General features: G+C 39.1%; 1 protein-coding gene across 1 annotated transcript in view; it reads right to left on the bottom strand.

The window, feature by feature from the left end:
- kcnj19a (potassium inwardly rectifying channel subfamily J member 19a) overlaps positions 1-22,227 on the bottom strand; it is a 49,765-nt gene that overhangs the window by 3,362 nt on the left and 24,176 nt on the right. Inside the window, exon 2 of the mRNA XM_036590396.1 lies at positions 9,259-9,475. Within this exon, the coding sequence (XP_036446289.1) occupies positions 9,259-9,475 (217 nt within the window). The remainder of the gene's footprint in view (positions 1-9,258; positions 9,476-22,227) is intronic.

The following is a 22,227-nucleotide window of genomic DNA, read 5'->3' as shown; positions in this document are numbered from 1 at the left end:
TGGGAAGCAAAAAGGAGTCGCTCAGGCTGTACAAAAGAAATTATTTACTTGCCTTTGTAAAGAAAAATGTGAATGAGCAAAGAAGACTGTAAACAGAGAGAGAGAGACAGGCAGCCCCTGCTACGCAGAACGCTCTGGATAAGCAGCAAACAGCCTTTAAACAATAGAAACATTAAGATATTTAGTCAGTGAGAAAGTCTACAGAGCCACACCGCTGAATAATATGGCCTTAAAAGCATATGATCACTGTCATATCAAAACCGCATGGAATCAAATCTTGTTACAGTAACAAAGTTTGTAAATTTGTTTAATTTAAGTTTAATTTTCTCTTGTTTTTTTTTTTTTTCTCTTCTCCTGAAGTTTCCTTTGAGGAGATAAAAGGTTTTGTTATCTCGGTGATGATATAAACAGTACTGTGCAAAAGTGATAGGACACTCAATTTTAATTCATTTTTAGCATCAGTGGGAAAAAAAACAGAACAATTTACACCTTCAAAGTTCAGTCTTAGAGATTTGGGTTGCATTTTCTGCTTCTCAGGATCCAAACTCAACATTCAGTGATGTTGAGGTCTGGACTCTGGGGTGGTCAGTCCACTGTTCTGAGAACACCAGGAGCATCTTTGTATGATTCCTAGATTTTCTTCTTTTTTCTCTTTCCTTTTCTCAGTGAGGGATTCTTGACAGCTACACGTCCTTTCAGACCCATAGTGCTGAGTCGTCTTCTCACAGTGGAAGGATGGACAGAAACACCTGTGGATGTTTTCAGATCTGAAGCAGCTTGATTTTCTCCTCTCTCTCAGAGATGAAAGCTTTTAGTACTGTATATCTGATGGGGACAGTTCTGTAGGTCTTGCAGGTCTTGTATGATTGTTGGGTTCCATTTTCTCTGTATCTTTTGGTATATTTTTGAACGCACTACTGTTTTTTACTTGTTTTTCTTTGGCTGTGGTTTTCTTTATGCAAGTGGATTATCTTATATGTAATCTCAGAAAAATCTCTGAGGAGATGAGTGTGGTCCCTGACTTGCACAGAACTGTACATGAAAGAGCTAAGATAAAAAAAGATAAGATAATCCTTTATTAGTCCCACAACAGGGAAATTCTCAGTGTTACAGCAGCACAGGGACAGCAACGTACTCAAGAAAAAAAGAAGTAACAAGAAGAGAATAAACAAGCAAGTAATTAACTTTAAGTACTTAACAAGGTTTTTTACAGTTTGTTACTTGTTACTATATAGACAATATATTTTAAAACTAAACATAAAAAAATAAGATAAATATATAAACTCTATCCTTCACAAAAAAATAAAATAAAGAATTATAAATAAATAAAAAAGCTAAGATATTGACATTGTAAGGATGTTTTGCCTGAAATTCACATGGAGTATTGCACATGAGGTACTGGTTTATATTACACATGGAATGGTCAGGACTTTACAGTGTAAACAATTCTGAATAGAAAGCTCGAGTATTTACACTATAGAGATATTTTAAAATGTTTTGCACATGGAGTGTTTCTTTTATTGCACACAGGAAAAGGTGATTACATCACAGTATGTTCTGTAGGTGTCTGATGTCTAATGGGGGGTGGAGGAGGTTCTACATCATACATTAAGGCTTTATGTTATCATGAATCTGAATAGCGGTGCAGAGGCCTGATTTTCTGTTGGCAAAAGCTTTGCAGACACTACAAGAACCAGAAACATTTCATGTTCCTCAAAATAATTTCTCCTTTGATCAGCTCACCTACTTTAATTGGGTCCTGTCTGACTGCTTCATTTTGATCTCTACTGTGATATTGATCTAGAGAGCAGGGGTCCACCTGCCTCCATAATTAAAACACTAAACAGCTCCATTTATTGCACACACGTATACATTTTGCACGCATTTTCTAATTATGCAGGTAATTGGACGTTCAAATCAACTGAATCAAGCTTCATTGTTTTTTTTGTTTTTTTTTGTTTTACTTTTAATCCAGGCTCTGTTGAGCAGAGGGTCAGCTGATCTAGATGTGCTAGTTCATGTCAGGTGAAAAAATGCTGGATGTTTATGTATGTAAACATAATTTTTAGGGGTGCACAATAGATCGGCACAAAATGGAAAAATGTAATAACATTTATTTGTGTGATATTGAATAATAACCAATAACATAGCACTTGTAATGCTATGTTCACTTACCTCCTGCTTACAAATCATCAGCATTTTTTCTTTTTCTGGATACAGCTGCTCCATTTCCACTGTTACTCAAGGGGTCCCACAAGGTTCAGTACTTGGACCTTTATTATTCATTATTTTGGGGTTTTTGAAAAGTGCTGTATAAATGTTGTGCATTTTTAATTATTATTATTATTATTATTATTAGTTATTGTTATTGTTATTATTATTATTATTATTGTTATTACTACACCGCTATATGCAGAAGTTGACCCCTGGTCAAGTTATGTTTTGTTGATTTTAAGTGAAAACAGCATGTCCTCTACAGACAACACACTTAAATATGGCATTTCCCCAGCAAAATTTAGTGCACAATTTCTATTTATTTACAGAGTTTAACAAATTGGGAAAAAATAATGTACAAAAGGTATAAAAGATAAGTATAAAACATAAAAACTCTACACATATAAAATATAAACATGTAAACATAAATGTTCAAAATATAAAATGTACCGTAACGTTTGCATGGTCACATTTTGTTTTTTCACCTATATGTTGAATTCAGCAGATAAACAGTAATTGCGCATTAAAATATTCAGAAGTGTTTTCTACAGATGATGTGTTAACTTACAACTGCATTTATAAGGCATTATATGGTACCCATAATACTAAGTATGCATCTATGCTTAGATGTATAACATTTCATAAAACACTTTATATTACTATTTATGACTTCATAAAGTCTGGTTCCATAATGCATTATGATATCTGTTCAGTTACCAGTTGGCAGAAAATTCACGCTACATACAATAGTTACGTTTTTTGTGAATATTTCAAAAATGCTGTTTCATTTTAGCCAAGTTGGTAACAACTGTTTTAATGGGTCTGCGCACTATACAGAAAATATACCACTCAGAAATAAAGGTACTAAACTGTCACTGGGGCAGTACCCCTCTTGTCTCTGTGGTGGTACCCTCAAGGGTACATCTCAGTACCTTTAGTCAGGGAACATAATTGCACCATAATCCACTGAAATGACTTTTTCTAAGCTGTACTGACTCCACACACCCCGTCTCGTCTCCAGGCTTTTATTTTATTGTCCTGTTTTAAAACATTAAGATATGAAAAGGTACAAATATGAACTTTTCACCTGGGAAAAGAACTTAGAACAAGGTAAACAACTGGGCCTTAAAACCACTGTTGTACCTTTGAGGGAACATTTACACTGTTTGTATCTTGATGAAGGAGAAATGTACCTGCACAGAACCTTCATTACTAACAGTGCAGTCCCTTGTTACAGTGCATTACAACATTCATGTTTAGTGTTTTTACAAGCGGATATAATAGGGCGTTATGAAACATGACATTATGAAGTCATGTTCACTTGCTTTATAAAGTGTTTTACTTGAAATTATACAGGCTTATGCCATTATGCATGCCATATTACACTTTATAATTGCATTTATAAAGTATTGTAAATGCAAGGTTCATAGGAAGTGTTCTTTTCACTTAGGAAATCAACAAAACGTCATTTGACCCGGGGTGCAATGATGCATTTTTAAAGTTTTAACCTGTCTTACACTGACTGCACATCACTTACATAGTACAGCCTAAACTTTTAAAATGCTAAAAGCTCAAATTATCCGTTATTAGTAACAGTATTCTCAATGACAAGGTTCATTTTAGTTAAAAAGTGTTTTCTTTCCATGTAGATAGCTGTACTTAAGCTCAAAAACGGAACAACATTTGTAAAAAGACTATATTTTGGGAGACATTCACCTGTTCATTAACCTCTTAATGCTAAATGGCTCAAAGCACTTTGGGCCTTAACAAGTCCTTAAATGGATGGCGTATAATTTAAAGGTACGATGCAGCCGTCTGTGTGTCTCTTAATAGCCGAGGGGAATGCGACTGCCTGACCCGAGGTTGTGTACAATGATTAGCTTGACATTTCTATCCGGGTCCAGGGCCCCTGTCGATCAATAAGTGCTTATGAGTGCACAAAAGCATGCTGCTCCGGCTCAGCAGGCCCACAGCAGGGAGATCCACCATGAGAAAGCAGCACTGAGTGACATCAGAGAGAGAGAGAGAGAGAGAGAGAAATCTTCACAGTATGAATGTGTAGCTATTGGTTTGGAATTAGTGCTGCTGGCTGTAGAAGAGCTATTTGCTTTTCAATGTACAGTAAGGGCCAATAAGGTCTTCTGTGCCAATGCATATACACAACTGTGTCTACCAGGCTGTAGCATTAATGAGGCTACTTTCACAAGTGTTGCTCTTGTGTGAGGTCTAGCTGAATGAAGGGAAATGCTGAATTAATGAAAAACATTTGTTGTATATTAACCCAATCTTATCTAATGTCTTATTGGTGTTACATTCAGAGACTTTGGCGTTCTCCTCTCGATTAAAGGCATTTTCAGACTTCGTCCTAAATACAAGTCCACAGCTTTGACCAATTCTTCCATACATGCTGTGGACCACACTAGGGTTCACTAGAAGCTGTTTTTAGGAGGTTCAGTTCTCTGTACCTGCACAGTACCTCTATTTCGAACAGTGCAGACCCTTCTTACAATGCATTACAGCATTTATGTTTAGTGTTTTTACGATAAAATAATGTGTTATGAAACCTGACATTATGAAGCAAGTGAATATGATTTTATAAAAAGTGTTATGCATGTAATTATACTTATAGGCAATTTTACAGGCTTGTGCCAGGCATTTAGAAAGTATTACACGTGGCATATAACACATTAAAATTTCACTTATTTATTTTATTTTTAGTTTATCCCTAATTTTCAACCCCAATTTAGTCGTCTCCAATTCCACACGCTAGTTAGGACTCCCCCAATCACACGATACCACCAGCGCTAAGAGGGCGAAGGCTAACAGAGGCTTCCTCCGAGCCCCGCTGAAGCGCCACCGCATCTTTTCGAACTGCTGCTAATGCAATGTCATTGGACAGCCGGACGAGCTTGGAGGCTGCCAGATGTGTTATGTCAGGCGCCTGCGCTGACTAGCATCACCCATCATGTCAGGCGCCTGCGCTGATTAGCATCACCCTGAGTGATGGGGAGAGGCGGGGCCATCCTACCCACCCAGAGAGCGAGTCCAATTGTGCTGTTTTGGTCTCTCAGCCATGGATGGCTGTAGCATCACCAGGGATTGAACTCACGATCTCTTAGGCTCAAAAACAGGTTTCCCACTCAATCAAACATACGTATCATGGTGGGCAGAATAAAATGAATCAGTATGTGAAATTCAGCTTTCTGTGTGCTATCCTGTTGCTATCACTGTATAAAAGAAGCTCCATGCTGTAGGCTTCAGCCAAATGACCATTCTATCATCAATCGGCAATAGTTTCCATCTGCTGCAACTGTCAATCGAGTTGGACCATTTAAACATGCCATCTAAGGCTTATTATATTTATATTTACATTATATTTGTCTCACACTCTGTTTTCTTTTAACAAGTTTTCTTTTAATGTGTACCACAAGTCCCTGTCCAGAATCAGCCCTTGTATGTTGACTGGCTTTAAAACATTCTGTGGCAGTGTGAGGTAGTGTGTGGTTTTTTTGTTTTTTTTTTTGTCTTACAGGTAATTCAACTGATAAAGCCGTGCTGCAGCCTAACACATACAGCTTCCCTCATGAAACATGAATAGAAAATTAAATTATTTTTGTGTTGTGATTATATCAGTTATTAAAAGCAAAAAAGACAATAGCTGTTAGGTCAGGGGTGTCCAGTCTTATCCACAAAGGGCCAATGTGGCTGCAGGTTTTCACTCCAAACAAGCTGAAGCACACCTGACTGCACTTGTCTAGTCAATTGGTTTCACTCTTAAAACAACTGATCAGGTGTGCTTCTGTTTTGCTGGAATGAAAACCTGCAGCCGCACCGGACCTTTGTGGATAAGACTGGACGCTCTTGCTTCAGTTTTTAGCTTTATTATTTAAGCAAGAAGTAATTTTATAGGATGTAAGTAAACATGTGACTTATTAAATTAATTAGAATAATTCAATTAACTAGCAAGAACTGCCAAAACATAGATTTTAGATATGGTCTGGTAGTTCTTGCTAGTTAATTGAATGAATCTAATTATTTTAATAAACCACATTTACTCTTTACTCCGCTCTCAGATGGCCTGCTGGTGGCACAGGAAAGCGCCTCTTATTGTGATGTTTTTTTGTGTTTTTTGGTAGAAATATACTCTGAGAATTCCACTTTGTTTGGCAGGATTTCTGTGATATTAGACTAATGACAACAAATGGAAACCTCAGATGCGTCGGAGACAGTGAGAGATGTATGAAGTGTACAGACAGACGCAGATGTGAGAAGACAGAGTAGGAGTTTTAATTATATGTTCTCTTAGTGTGTGCAGTCTGGGAAAAAATGTATTATGAAACATGAAAGGAAGAGGAAGTGCCTGGGGCTGGCTGACAAACCCTGCTGAAAATACACTCCATTCTCTCGTTCACACTCTCATTCCCTCGCTCTCTGCATGTGCAGAAGACAAAAGGAGTGGGTCTGGAGCTCGTACATCAAAGTAGCATGCGTGAGGCCCAAAGCAGTTATTATGCATAGAGTACAGCTGGAAGCACACGCATGGTTATAACATGGCACTCATAACTCAATCTGAAACCCATTCCACTTTATTCTACTGCTGCTGCTCTGTGTGTGTGTGTGTGTGTGTGTGTGTGTGTGTGTGTGTGTTTTCATACATTTTCAAGACGAAAATGTCCTGACTTTGAAAGAAAAAGGAAGAAACAAACAAGACTAACTTGCAGGACACAGGACCAACAATCAGATGTCCTGACTTTGTAAAGTGCTTTTTAACAAAAGCTCTATATTAATTTTTTTTTATAGTGAAAGTACAACAGTTCTTTTTAGCTGCTGAAATTATGATTAGGGCTTTAGGTTAAACAGTAGTTTAGGATTAGCCTTAGAAAATTGTCATTACAATAATACTGTCATTGTCATTAAATAATAAAATCTATAAAACGTACTTTGACCAGGGGCAACCAGACTTCTGCACATGGCTGGACATGCAGTACTGGGCACAATTCAGAGATCACCCTTCATTTTTCAGCATCAGGAAAAATCAGGAACCACATTTAACAGAAAACAGCACAAAAGCCTCCAACACTAATATCCCATCTGGCAGTATTAAATGTGTCCGCCCTTTACTTTGTGCACCTGCTGCCATTTTCACTCTTCCATTCTTCCAATCTGAAAACCAACCAGTTACAGCTGCATCCTCCCAACAAAAGCTGCTCCCAAAGGATCCACAGACACTAACATTCACACAAGCAATTACCCAAACTCACCTTAACTGCATTCACAGTTCTGACTCATCTCTATCTAAAATGGCTGAAGGAGACATTTCTAAGGAGATAATGTATCTAAGATAATCCATTTGGATATAGAAGGAAAGAGTTAAAGGACAGTGAAAAGTGAAAAGTTTCCTAAAATGGAGTTTGAAAATGATCAAAAGATACAGATAAAATGGGACCCCTAACAACTGAGCCAAACCTGGTTAGACCACCAAAACTGTCCCCATCAGATAAACAGTATTTTTGGGAAAAATTCCCTGCAGATTTCTTTGAAAACCTGAAAGCAAGTGTCCTGAAAATACTACACACACACACACACACACACACACACACACACACACACACACACACACACACATTGTGCGATAACACACAACCTTGAGTGTTCTCTTGCTTTTAAACAACAGTTAAATAAATAAAGTAAGAAATAAATAAATTGAGTCGTGAACGTGGAATTTAATGTTTTAATGTTCGCAGTTCCTTCCGCCAAATTATAGTGCCTTCACAAGCAGCTTGTTGCTACGTCAGAGTAACGAACTCCGCTCACTCACTGCGCAGCCGGCGGTTCATTCTCCAGCTCCTTACACTAAACTCTGAAACTGTCTTTACCTCTGAGCAGCTTTTCAGTCGGCAGCTGTGACAGAAGAACAACTAAACAACCTGGAATTGGCCAGAAATGAACCGAATACCATTCGCCAAATGTGTAGTCTGATCTTCAGAGTCTGACCAAATCGGACTGAGCCGTAAAACTGCCGCAATATCAAGTTTAGCTCAGTGTTGTCATCTTTTGCTACATCAATATTAATGTTTTGTTCCAGCCAGTCTGTAAAGCGTCTTACAGCCCATTTTGTTTGGTGAATGGTATTGGGTTGATTTCTGGCCAATTCCAGTTCGTTTAGGTGTTCTTCTGTCACAGCTGCTGACTGAAAAGCTTGCTCAGTGGTGATGACAGTTTGAGAATTTAGTGTAATCTCATCTTTAGAGTCTGACCATATATATCTTCAATATGAGTAATATATCTAATATTTCTCTTTATAAAGTTATTGTATAACTAACGCGAGACATTTTTGCTTATTTTACATGATCTTGTGAAATGAAAATATCTCACTGCACTGGCATTTACTGCATTAATGCATTTTGCTTGCTTTGCAAAATACGTCTTGAAGGAAGTGAAATTATCTGCCAGGGCAGTAAAGATAATTTCACTGGATAAGGTCACTTTAGAAGTAAGACATGTCTAGAAATAGGCTGAATAATCCTGTAATATTCTTAAGACAATCTCATAATGAGAAATATTAGATGTGTTGCCAGCATTTGTGTTTTTTTTTTCCCCTACTTCCTGTGATATTTCTGCTGCGTGTGAGAGAGAGTGCTGAAAAAGGAGACTTCTATGAGAAGAGAGAGAACAGAGAGAGCCGAAACTGATCATTACTCAAACAGAGGTAGATACAGAATGAGGACTAGGTTGAAAGAGAACATGAAAACAGAAGTACTCAAATGTGATCTTGTTAGTGAAGAAGAGCGAGGTAAGCAGGCGAGGAGCTCTCCGCAGAACTCAGGATTTCAGAGAAAAAGCTTCATTAACACTGAGCTTGTGGAATAATAATCACAAATAGACTCGAGTCATCAGTGTGTGACATGGCCTTAATCACTGCAAGCTCACTTTCAGAGAGAGAGCAGTTGAAAGTAGAGGTGGGCCCTATGGAAGAGATGTAATGATGTCACAATACCTGAAAGAAGAAGAAGAAGAAGAAGAAAGAAAGGAAATGATTGTTACCTGTGGTCTCCACTATGCCCTCTAAGATAACGACGATCTCAAACTGTTCGTTCATTAGCGATCGCTGGGACAGATCGAAGAAGGGGCTTTTGGGATTGATCTCGTGGCAGATGGTCAGAGGAGAGACGAGGAAGAGCTGGTCAGCTCCCGTCCCAAAACCAACGTCAAGCTCACACTGATCCAGCGGTAAGAACTCACCCTCGGGGGTCTGACGAGACTGAGAAAAGAGAGAAGAGAAAGAGGTCATCATCATCATCATCATCATCGTCATCATCAGAGTAACATAATACAAAAATAAAAAGTGCAAAAAAAAGTCAGTTTTAGAAAAGCAACTATTTATAACTGCTACAGTAAAATCAGAGAGAGAGAGAGAGAGAATGAAAAAGAGAGTGCATAAGAGAAATAAAGAAAAGAAATGAGAGAGAGCAAGAGAGAAAAGAGAAGATCATCATCATTATATAATTGGAACATAAAAACCAAAAGCTCAAAAATTAGAAAGAGAGAGAGAAAGACAGAATGAAAAAGAGTGCATGAGAGACATAAAGAGAAGGAATGAGAGAAAGAGCAAGAGAGAAAAAAGAGAAGGAGAGAGAGAGACCATTATCATCAGATAAATGGAACATAAACCTAAAACTCAAAAAGGACAGAGAGAGAGAATGAAAGAGTCCATAAGAAAAAGAAAACGAGAGAAAGAGTGAGAGAAAAGAGAAAGAGATCACCATCATCAGATTAATGGGACATAAAACTAAAACTAAAACCTCAAAAAGGAGAAAAGGAGAGCGAGAGAGAGAGAGAGAATGAAAAAGAGTGCATGAAAGGAATAAAGAAAAGAAATAAGAGAAAGACCAAGAGAGAAACAAGAAGGAGAAGGAAACAGATCATTATCATCTTCATCATCAGATTAATGGGACATAAAACAAAAACTAAAAGAGAGAGAGAGAGAGAGAGAGAGAGAGAGAGAGAGCCTTCTCAGTTCCCCTGAGTGAGTAAATGTCTTTCCCACAGCACATTTCTTTGACTGTGCTGGCATGTGATGGGCGTAACATGTGCACTCATGGTGGAAAAGTGTAAAGGGAAAATGGAGCAGAGAGAGAGATAAAGAGAGATAGAGAGAGAGAGTGCACCTGGCATGAAGTGCACAAAGCAGAGATCCAATCGTGCGCTCAGCGTGGTGAACGACAGTGGAAAGAACAGAACAGGCAGAAAGGATGACTGAAAGATAAACTGATCTACAGATGTCACTGTTTACACCAGTGTAGAGTGCATGGCTCTGTCAATGGACACGTCACAATACAGAGATCACAGTACACATGCATTTATAAGCTTTTGTGAGCCCCTCACAGCCAGTACAGTATAACCACCCTGTACATTATAACCACCCAGTACAATACCATACGCCATGACCAATAAAATAAAGAGTTTATAGATAAAAGACAACAAAAAAACAATCAACCAAAGTCAATAAAAACACAAGTTTATTAATACATATGAATACATTATTTGTGTACTTAAAAACTGCTTAGTGAGCAAAAATTGCTGAGTCAACAAAAAATATATTTCAGTGCACTGCTCTATTAATATTTTGAGCATATTCTTCATCTACTTTTCCTTCAGACGTTTAGCAGATGTTCATTCTCTGCCACGACTTCACATTCTCTGCTTCCTTTCTTCAAGCTGAGTGCTTCTCTCAAGGCCACTACAGCAGGGGCTGACCCCTGGTCTCTGAAAAAGCACTCATCCATCTCTGTATCCATCCATCCATCCATTCTTTAAGGAAAAAAGCAAGAATAAGCCAAGCAAGGTCAGCAGAGAAGCTGAACTTTGACCTCTGTTCTTTGATCTAGCCACAGTCCAGGATTGTGGTTGGTGATTTAGTTTCTATTGCAATTTAGAACATGTGAAGCTTTAAAGAGACATTTTTGGAAAAAAAGGGTCAAAGATTTGTCTATTTTTCACCCATTTATCCCAAGTGTGGTCAGTCAGTAAAAACATATATGGTGTCTGAAGTTTCCTTCCTTAGTTTTGCACTAGAGGTACAAGGCTGATGTAGTAAGTAATGGAAATGTGTGGCCACCAATTAGCATTTCCTCATGCTTTCCTCAAACTGTGTCGAGTTTTATTAATCTCAAATAGACTTGCTCATGTGGTTTCTGACACTGTATAACACTGTTATATCTGGAAACGGACAAAAGTACAGACAAAATTCAGCCCGCTAACTTTTTTAGCTCTGGAGTTAAAGTAGGCTACATCTGCTAATTCACCAACCTTTACATTCTGGCGCTTTATGCACCATTTAAGGTGGAATGGGAAATTGAGTTGAATGTTGAGATGTTTTACAAGAAACTGTTTTACTTTTGAGGAAAAGTTTTCTGCCGGAGATGCGAGAAAAGCCGCTACAGCTGAGCTAAAGTTTAAGCAGAGTTTATATTTTTGGCCTATACTAGTAGCATATACTGAGACATATTTACAGCCAAGATGGTAAAATGGACGCTGTGGCTGCCATGGTGGTTTTATTTTTGTTGAAAGGACAAAATGGCTCATCTTAACATTTGGGTTGCGACCCCTGGTCTAGTTACTAGTCACTGCTGTACAACACTGTACAAACCTCACCTCTCCTGATGCTGCTGCACAGAATGGAACAGCATTTAATCACAGTATTTAATCACAGCCATTGCTTCACCTGCCTTTCCCCTTTTCTGTGTTTTAATATTTTACACTAATGGTAGAACCTTATTCTCCATTCATATTGCTCTTGTGTTATTGTTTTGCTATCCAGCATCGACCAGAGGAGGATGGGTTCCCCTTTTGGGACTTGGTTCCTCTCAAAGTTTCCTCCTCTTGCTTTTAGGGAGATTGTCACTCTTGTCACTGTCCCCATTGGCTTGCTCATGGGGACTCGGACCCGGATTCTCTTATAAAGCTGCCTGCTGTAAAAACACTATATAAATAAACTTTGACTTGACTACTATAACAACTGACAACACACCACATTTGGTATTGGCTAATTAACCAGAGGCCTACCTTTTACAGCACTACAAGCAGATCAAGTCAAGAGATTGGCTGAAGACTGTGACGTTCTCATCATTTTACTACAGTGAACTCACTAGCTAGTAGTCTATGCTAGGAACACAGCACAAGTTCCCACAATCCAAACAGTCGAGCAGAGTAATGCTGTGTTTACATGTTGCCATTAAAAAAAAAAAAAGTTCCATGCCTCACAGCAGAGTTGGTATAAAATATCAACGGTGTGTAACCAACAACTGTATGCAACCAATGGAAGAGCTTGCTTTGTTGTATCAACCTGAATACCACAGAGAAGAAAATACTGTTTCATAAATGCAACCATTTTAATCCCAACTAAAACTTAACAATGAAAAAAGAGTATTAACAGAATACTTGCAGGATTTAAATATAACATGCATGATTACAGTTAAAATTCACAGAAATTGTTACAAAATATAATTAATCTCATGCTCTGATTAAACAAAAGCAATACTTGTACCTTTTTCCACCGTAAACCAAGAAAATTGACAGCCTTTTTTAATTATTATTATTTTTTTATTTATTTATTTTTTTACACTGCTATATACTGATATTGGTTAGGACTTCAGGAGCTGAACTGAAGGCCTTAATTGTCACATTAACCATTAGTAAAATTACATAGTGACAGGAATAAACCAATAATATTTTGATTTCCATAATGGTCTTTAACAAGATTGAAATTAAACATGAAATGTATTTTACAAGCTTTGACAGCCAAAAATTCTTCATTTGCACTACCGTTAACCTTAAGCACCAAGATTACAGAATTAATTACAAATCCCATTAGGGTGCGCTATCGCACCAGTGGGCCTTTGACACAGTTTGACTAAATTATAGCTCTATCTTTTACAAATTCATTACAAATCTCATTGAGCTGCCATTAGCTTAGTGCACTTGCACACTTCTAGTATTGCCTAGGGGCACTCGCAGAAAATAGCATTATCACAAAAGTGTTTAATTTGTGGCCTGAACTGAAGGTCTAGCACTAATAGTCATGGTTTACCACTGGATTTGGGATGAAGGGAAAATTGTGTGAAGGCCTTTACACCCAGAACGTTATTTATTGTGCTATTTATTCAGATAAATCAATTTGAATAAATTAACAGAACATTAATTTGAACGTCAACTCACTGACTAATCACTATCATCTCAGGTGTTGGCATGGTGACAACCAAGATGGTCAGCTGTGTCCCAGCAACTAGAACTAGAACGTCTGGCAAACATTGAAAGGATTATAAAAGGATTAGTCTGTCAAACCGTGTTACAGTGAGCTATAAGCAAAAGCTTTCTTAAAGGTCCAGCTATTGATTGAGACGGTGAGGAGCAAAGAATATCTGTGTCAGAAAAAAAGTTGCATCGTGTCCAGTGTGTATAATTTTGATGCGGACAAAAATCACATCCTAATATTTGGCATTTTCACGCCATTTATTCTCTTCGACTCTCATTCAGTACTTTATAATAATGTGTTGTTAATTTTAATACTGTTGTGATGTATTACTCTGAGGATTACGTTCGCCTCCTCTAATCTGCATGTTCAGAATCAGGCATGAATATTAACAGGGTAATTTAGAATGTGTAGCTTCCTATAGAGTTCGATGTCAGATGTTCTTGCTGTGCACATCCCCATGGGGTTTGTGTGTGTGTGTGCGTGTGTGTGTGTGTGTGCGGCAGTAGAGGCTGGGAAGTGTGTGTACACTGTTTGGACAGGCCACGTCCCCTATACAGCCGTACACTCAGGCAGAAACATTTAATAGCCCTCACACAGACACACCGTGACACACACAAACTCTCCCTCTCTGCTCCGACGTCTTCCTGTTTATTTACTTCAGCATCTCTCCTTACTGCCTTTCTCTCTGTAACAAAGACACACTGTTGAAAGAGAAAAAGAAACGGCAATGACAGACAGCAGAATTTGAAGAAATGCCAAAGCCATGAGGAAATGCCAACACAACCCCCCACCTCGCGCTCTCACTCCGGCGCGCTTTCTGTGTCTATGAATTAATAGGATGAGACAGCGTGGTGCCACTGTGTTTGTGTGCATGAGCACCACTTTCTCTCTGATGGGATTAAATTACATTAGATTATCACAATGCTCTATATAATCTAGATTACTACTCCTTAAACACATTAATCTGGGAATACACACACACACACGCACTTAGATCTATTATCACTCCTCTCAGCCCACATACATCAAGCTCCTCAGCTGCTTCGAGCTCACCCTTTTCGATGTATATAGACCTTTACAATGGATTTCAAATGTATTTGTGCTTTTTGGAAACAAAATAAAAATTTGATTTCTAAGATTTGGGATTATATTTGAAGTTCATATATGAAGTTCACGAATAGAACTTTTTCAATGTCTGTCCCACCACCAGGGCTTAATATGTAAATGATGAGGTCCTGAAACACTGAGTAGTGCTGGATCCAGCATTTTGATGGGGCAGGGTAAAGCTCAGTAACCGTAAATAAATAAATAGCATTTAAAAAAGTGCATCAGACTCACAGCTCAGTGTGAATTTTCTCCATAAAGTTAGCAGAATAACAAATGTGTTAACAAGAACCTTAACCATTGAACACTCTTTCATGTGTGGGTTTCCCAAAACTAAATGGCTTCTAATTCAAGATTAGTTAATAAATCAATGTCAGAAACCATTTGTTGATCTCAGCGTTACTGAGCTCTCAAGGAAGGCACAATCATAGCAGAAGTGGTGTATTTGCGAGTGATAAACAGCATCAGTGTTGTTTTTATTACATGTAGTTTCCATGAAATGAAAGTTTTGAACATTTTTTTTTTCAGAATTTCAGTAGGTCAGTTTTCCTAGTAGAACTAACATATTATCATTTGAAAATACCGAAGAAAGTATAAATCTACGTTTACGTTTAGGGCATTTGGCAGACGCTCTTATCCAGAGTGACTTACAATTGGATCATTTTACACAGGTAAGCAAAGGTAGTGTTAGGAGTCTTGCCCAAGGACTCTTATTGGTATAGCGTAGGGTACTTACCCAGGCGGGGATTGAACCTAGTCTACAGCATAGAAGGCAGAGGTGTTACTCACTACACTACACCAACCACGAAAATCTATGTAATTTTACTTGAGCACATGTAACTGAATGAACGTAACTAGCAGTGGAGAACCAGAACAGTTCTGAGCACAGACGGTAACTGATCCAGTGGCATTTTGACACAGAACACTTAAAATCCAGGTGTGGTTTTCTTGATACGGTTAGCTAACCATGTTCAGGGTCACAGAACCTTTCGGTGGGTAACATAACGACTGAGCTATTCCTGAATGGTTCTATGTTAATGGCGATATTGTGCCGCAGCATCCTGCTTTATTTCAAACCTGAAAACAATCAAAGCTGTAGCCTCCTAGTTTAGCTAACGCTAGCCAGCTCCTGTCTCCTAGCTAGGTTAGCTAGTCAGAGCTAAACACCAGGACAGGTTCGATTCGACTAACTGGTGTGATCACAAGTATAGATGATAAAAACCAGTGAGAGCAAAGTCCACTGATTAGTGTTGGAGTTACAGAGAACCAAACTCAAACCTGTTCTGTAGTGTTTTAAGCAGTAGCCTGCTGGGCTATGCTAATATAAGTGTATGGTGCCGCTGTACAGGCTTGGTTTCAGTAACTGATCTAACATCTGACTGACATTTACAATGCCACTATACAGCCAGTCAGTGGTGTAGCTAGGACCTCCACAAAATTAACCCCACCCACTGTAAATCAAAAACGTAACTGGTTGATTCATTCCACTGTTCCTAATTATATTAGTGGTTAAAGTAACATGTTAGGCCTTTAGTTCAGATTCTGTAGTTGTAACCAATGGGAGAGCTCGCTTGGCTGTATCTACCCAGATACCACAGAGAAAAAATAATCCTGATTGGATACTTTTCAGTTGGTCATTTCATTACTACAATACTTCGAGAGTAAATCCAGCAAGAATAATGATTATACTGATGATCCCACTGGTAGCTAGTTACAAACCCCCACTGCTGTTCGTATTATAACTATGTGCACATACAAGGTCCCAGTGTGTCTTTTGCAAGGAGACTGTAGCAGCAGACTGTTCACTTCCTCTGTGACTTTTTAAAAAGACTGTGGTTTTTGTGAACGGTTATCAGAATAATTACACTTGGAACTGTTATGATCATAACTGAGTTTTATCGAGTGGTATATCATTAAAACTGGTAACCATCACATCCTTATTTCAGACACGGTGTAGGATTAGATTGGAGTCTGTGGTACTGTTCATACAACTGACACAGAAAAAACGGAGCTACATACACACATCGCAGAAATACTCTTCAGCCCACGTGAAATCACACACATCCCCCACCCCCACACATACACACAGTCCTCTCTCTCTCACACACACACAACTCTCACCCACACAGAGGTTTTTGGGGCCGCTTTCAGAGAGTACTCATGTGTCCTCCAGTGCGCTGAGAGTGTTTCCACTGTGGAGCATCTCTACGCTGACGGCCTACATGCAGTCTATCCCAGCCACCCATCCTCTGCCTACACACCCCATATCTACCCTCTATATTTAACCAGCCCATCTGCTTTACCTCCTCCAACAGAGTTTACTCTTCAATAATGGTGTCCCCAGCACTCGTATCACCTGTACAGTATGATAGGGATGAGCTTTTTAACCATTTTTACTAAGTGTTTGAAAATCGCAATGAGAAGATATTTTATATTATTATATATTATGTGCAGCTGCCATAAGAGGTGATCTATACTTGATTGTTTGTTTGAGTGGTTTATCTTTGTTTTAAAGGGTGCCAATCCTAACACTTTACTGTTCATAAGGCTACATGGCACCTACATAAGCCCTTCAGGACAACTGACATAAACTTACACAAACATTTATAAACATCTATTCCAATAGGCATCATTTGTCACAAAGGTTTCTTTTCCAGCTTTTATGTTAAGTTGACATTGATTTTTTTTTTTTTTCTGACACAAGGTTGTGTCATGGCCTGGGTTCGATTCCCCGGCAGGCGACCAGTGTCCTTTCTGAGTTTTCATGTGTGGGTTTCTTCCTTGTGCTCCGGTTTCCTCCCACAGTCAAAGGCATGCAGCCAGGCCAATTGGACATGCTAAACTGCCCCTGTGTGTGAGAGTGTGTGTGTGTGTGTGTGTGTGTGTGTGTGTGTGTGTGTGTGTGTGTGTGTGTGTGTGTGTGAATGTATATGTCTGTGTATATGTCTGTGTATCTGCCCTGTGATGGACTGGCAACCTCTCCAGGCTGTTTTCTGCCTTCCGCCCAATGAGCGCTGGAATAGGCTCCAGCACCCCCAACCCTCCCACACCCCCATGACCCAGGAGAATAAGCGGCTTAGTTAATGAGCGAGTAAGTGAGTGAGGCTGTGGCATGAAGATTTCTGGCTGGGCTACAAAGTGTTTTTCATCCCGATGTCACAGTGAAATAAAGCTAATGATATGACATAGCTTGCCAAGTCAGGCTTGTTAAGCAAAAGTGAGCCTTTTCTTTTACAATGCTTTCAAACGCAGCTTAGCCAATCAGAGTTTAGGACCGGAACTATCCATTTTATGAAGCAGATAATAATCTTTAGATCTGATGATCCTTATAAAAAGACAAAGAAAGTAATATTTCTAGAAGTGTCCCACTTTAGCCACATTTACTCCAGCTCTCAAACTCAGTGTCAGTATCAATGTCAGCGACATTCTCAGCAGTTCTACATCACATTCAAAAACCTACTTAAAAATGAGAAGATAATACAGGATAATGTTTTCATTTTAAATAATACATGCCTTATTCAAATACTTGATAAAGGACACAAATAGTAAGAAGAGTCTGTGTATCTCTAAATTTGTATAATCACAACCATTCCTACAATGTAAGACCCCTTAAGGGGTTTCTGAGCCATTACAGTCTGTGTATGCTGAGAGCTGCTGTAGCAGAAATTAGCGGGCTCTTATGAAGTTTGTTCGTGTGTGTTTTTCTCGCCGACTTTTATCTCTCCTGGATAAACAGATGCGGCTTTCAGCTGCTGCAAGTGTTTTCTGTTCTGGGTTTGGGTTCGGGTCTAATGGGCTTTGAATTAAAACCCAACTTCAAGTATTTTTATCACAAGTGCTGGAGGCAGACACAGACACACACACAAAAACACATGCTCACACACAGAGCCACAGTGAGAGCAGAAAGGATAAGTCAGTCCTACAGACATAGCTACTCTTCTTTCCTGTTCACCCATTCGGCGACTTTTTTTCAGTCCCGATAGTCTTGCAGGGCCAAATATGGTGTTGTAATGAGAACATCTGAGGACGATCATGAGAAATCTTGAGATAAATGTGAGTGAATGTAGACTCATTATAATGGAAGGTGAAATTTCTAAACCAATCCAGCGCTTCACGAAGATGGAACTGAAAGTAGGAGCATTGGTGCACTCATTAACACGGCCTGAGGGACAACAAGCCTGTTAACCTATGGATGTGACATAAGAGCATGACTGAACAGCCCCCCCAAAACCTCTAATTAAGCATGTAGACATGTCTCGCGTTTATGGAGAATACTACCTCTTGCAAGGGAAAAACAGTTCTCCCACCTAGCGGTAGCGTTTTGCTAGCTAGCTTGTTTTGCTTGTGTTATCAATTGTATTCTAGACATTCAAAGAGCACAGTCTAGTGAAATTTGGGGATTTATAACAGGTTATCCCCAAATGGGACCTTGGAGATTTTTTTTCCCCTTCAAAACAAAAACCAGACCATTTTCACACATTCACAGATATCCACCATTAATAACAAAACAACTATGTTTCACCTCCTGTGCAAGATCTAAAGCCAGGCTGATAAGACACAGAATTAACCACATCAAAAGAGTTGGAATTTGCCAACCGTATTGTTAACTTTACCATCACAGAAGTGGATGATATGGCAAAAAATGAATATTGTGATATTTCAAAAAAATCTCCTGGATACACAGTATGTATTATTTCAGATGTCTGGTCAGTTGGAACAGAGAAAAAAGACCCAGTAGTGCTACATTAAAAAAAAAGGCCATGAAAACTGAACACAGTCATTTTTATTCAATACTGTGTTGCACTAAATCCAGTTGAATGGAACTAATTGTGCTCTCTTTTTTAATAAATCATGCAGTTGGTCAGTGTTCTATAAGTACTGGCAATATGCACAATATGTTCATAAAAGCATAGTGTATCGTGAGAATTTATCATGATAAGGACATTTATTGTCATATTGCCCAGCCCAATACCATCATGATAGGAATATGACAGCCTCTTTCTAGAACTCCTAGGATTTCTTCATAGCCTGCTGTGATGACTGGGTTATTAAAATATGGCTTCACTCTGAGTGCCAGTGCTGACAACAAAAAAGAGTCAGATAACAATAATGACGACGAAAGTTCAGTGGACGGGTTTGTGTGGCTGGAGTATGATTTTGAGAAGAATGTGAAGTTTTGTCAAGTATGTCATCAGTTTTCTTGACAAGCAAGTTCATTCATTACCTGGAGTAACTTGTTTAAAAAACACAGTATTCAAAAGCAAAGCCTGAGCTTCCGACATGAGCACTGCTGTAGTTCAGCGATCTCAAAAACTAACCTGTATGGCTGATTGAGGGCTGATGAAGATGGAGGTGATGCAGGACTGAAGCAAGTTTTTTGGCACATCACTGTCCAAAGAAAACCATGTATCTCCATTTTTGTCGATTTTTCTTTTTCTTCATCATTTCAACACACCAGCTGTCTTTTACACTGTTTACACAAATTTCATGATAAATGGACCAATAAAAAGCTCTAAAATCACTTTGAATGAAACCTCTTTACATTAACTTATATTGAAAGGTAGAAGAGTTTTTGCCTTTTCCTGTGAAGTTACTATTTTGGAGGTTTTTATTTGGACAGTGCTGATATGTTTCTGTAAATCTGGCCACAAGTTATTAGTATTCATTGGCTTGGTGGCCAGATTGGCAAGTGCAAACTGTTATATCTGACTACCCCTGCGCACAGAGTCAGAAATTATGTAAGCAAATCTATTTGAGATTACTTGGCAACTCAGTATGGTTATCCTGAAGATCTACCAACATGGAGAGTTCAGATCCAACAAGCCTGGCTCTGATACTCAGATGCCCCTGAAGGCTTTCATTACCTGGATCAAATGTGTTAGATCAGCTCTGCAGGGTGGGAAATCTCCAGGTTTAAGGGAACTGTGGGATGATTTAGGCTGCAGTTAGCACAATGTTAATTGGCATGTACAAGCCTCCATTACTTACCTACATTAATTATTAGCTTCACATCTCTGGAGCACAGCTTAAGAAGCATGTCTTGGCTGATGTGACTACATTTGAGCTTTAGCTATTTAGCAAAATATCAGATACAATATGAGCACCTCAGTCAGCAGTTTGGAGGGATTTGGCTAAAGCTGTACGGTATTGTGGGCTACACTGCTGTTTGCATCCTAAACTGAGTACGAGGTGTTCTGTGGAACGCTGCATTCTTCCATCTGGTTTAATCTGCCAGTGGCCCGCAGTCGCCTGACTGTTTCGCTCCTGTCTGTTCGTCTTAAGCTTACAAAGACAGATGACTGTATCTGAGACTTAGACACCCAAAAGCCTCTTACACAGAGCCCTGCAGCACCACGCTATGGTGCACTCGCTGTCCTGAATAGACAATAGAGACACACACTGAAACACACATCCTTTATGTAGCAACAAGGCTAAGCATGAGCAGTCTTGCTAATCTTGTGCTGATGAATGAAAGCAAAGTATGTGAGCAGGCAAACAGCAGGTCCTGCACACAGTCATGCAGGCCGTTAGCTGCAGGACTTTAGAACAGCTTTAGCAGTCGCTTCAATCTCTGCAGTATACACTGCGTGGTTAAAATATGTACAGCGACTAAACGTGGGATGCCTCTGGTCATTGGAAGAACCAGAAACTCTTGCTTTTTTAGTTCTTGGTGGTGAGGGATAGGTGGACTTTACTGCCACTACATATGAAACTATTAATGTAATTCATTTTTTTTTTTTTAATTCAAGGAAGACTTGGCAGATTCCACAAGTCTAAGTGACATTATTTAATAGATGGCAACCATAGAGAAACCTGTCTTGTAACCAAACAAAGGACTAATTAACTCTCACCTACTCACGTTTAGAAAGCTTAAAGATTTCCACAAGGGGAAGCTTTTAGCACTCAAGTAGTTTTGTGTGCAACTGAGCCCACACCAGCAGGATCTCATGATTTCATATATACTTGTAATCACAAATTGCCTGTGTATGAAATAGAAGGCACAAAACTTAGGATAGTACAAACACAGCTTATATTTGATGCTGCTTCTGTTGCACTCACAACTATGCACATGCGAGTAATTATAACAAACTATAAAAAGGTGTCTCAAACATAGCCAATTAAAAAAGAAACTCAAGTTCCTTGACCATAAACAATGATAGTGATAGGCTTGCTAAAATAATATGTGAGTGTAAGATAATTATAATGTAAAGTCAACTATGAAAGTATGTGCATGCTGTTTGTTACAAATGTTAGGACATAGCAAAATAAGTTGGAGAAGGTGAGGAAAAAAGCAGTCACCACTGCAATGCATACTAAAGAAGGTGATCGTCTAAGGTTGATGCTCTATATTGTAGTGACCTGCTACTGGCTGGCATTGGTGGGCATCCTCTGGGTTTCTTCTTCTGCTGACTACACTGGTGTCAGAAGTGGGATAGAACTCCCCAGCAGCCTGGGAAGGAATGGTGCTACGAAGAACTTCTAGGTGAACAGCGGGAAAGAAAAAGTCTAGCAAAAGACTGCAATGATGGAGACATCACTGAAAGGCTCCGCGGATAAGACAGTACAGCGAAGCTCAGTGTCAGAGCTGGCACATGAAAGCCTGAGGATGAAGCTGGTGCGGGAAGGCTTGAAGCTGGAGGTGGCACGGCGAGGCC

This window comes from Colossoma macropomum, unplaced genomic scaffold (assembly GCF_904425465.1).
Source record: "Colossoma macropomum unplaced genomic scaffold, Colossoma_macropomum, whole genome shotgun sequence".
NCBI classification, from domain to species: Eukaryota; Metazoa; Chordata; class Actinopteri; order Characiformes; family Serrasalmidae; genus Colossoma; species Colossoma macropomum.
The sequence above is the reverse complement of the archived record's forward strand: the minus strand, read 5'-3'. Positions and strand labels throughout refer to the sequence as shown.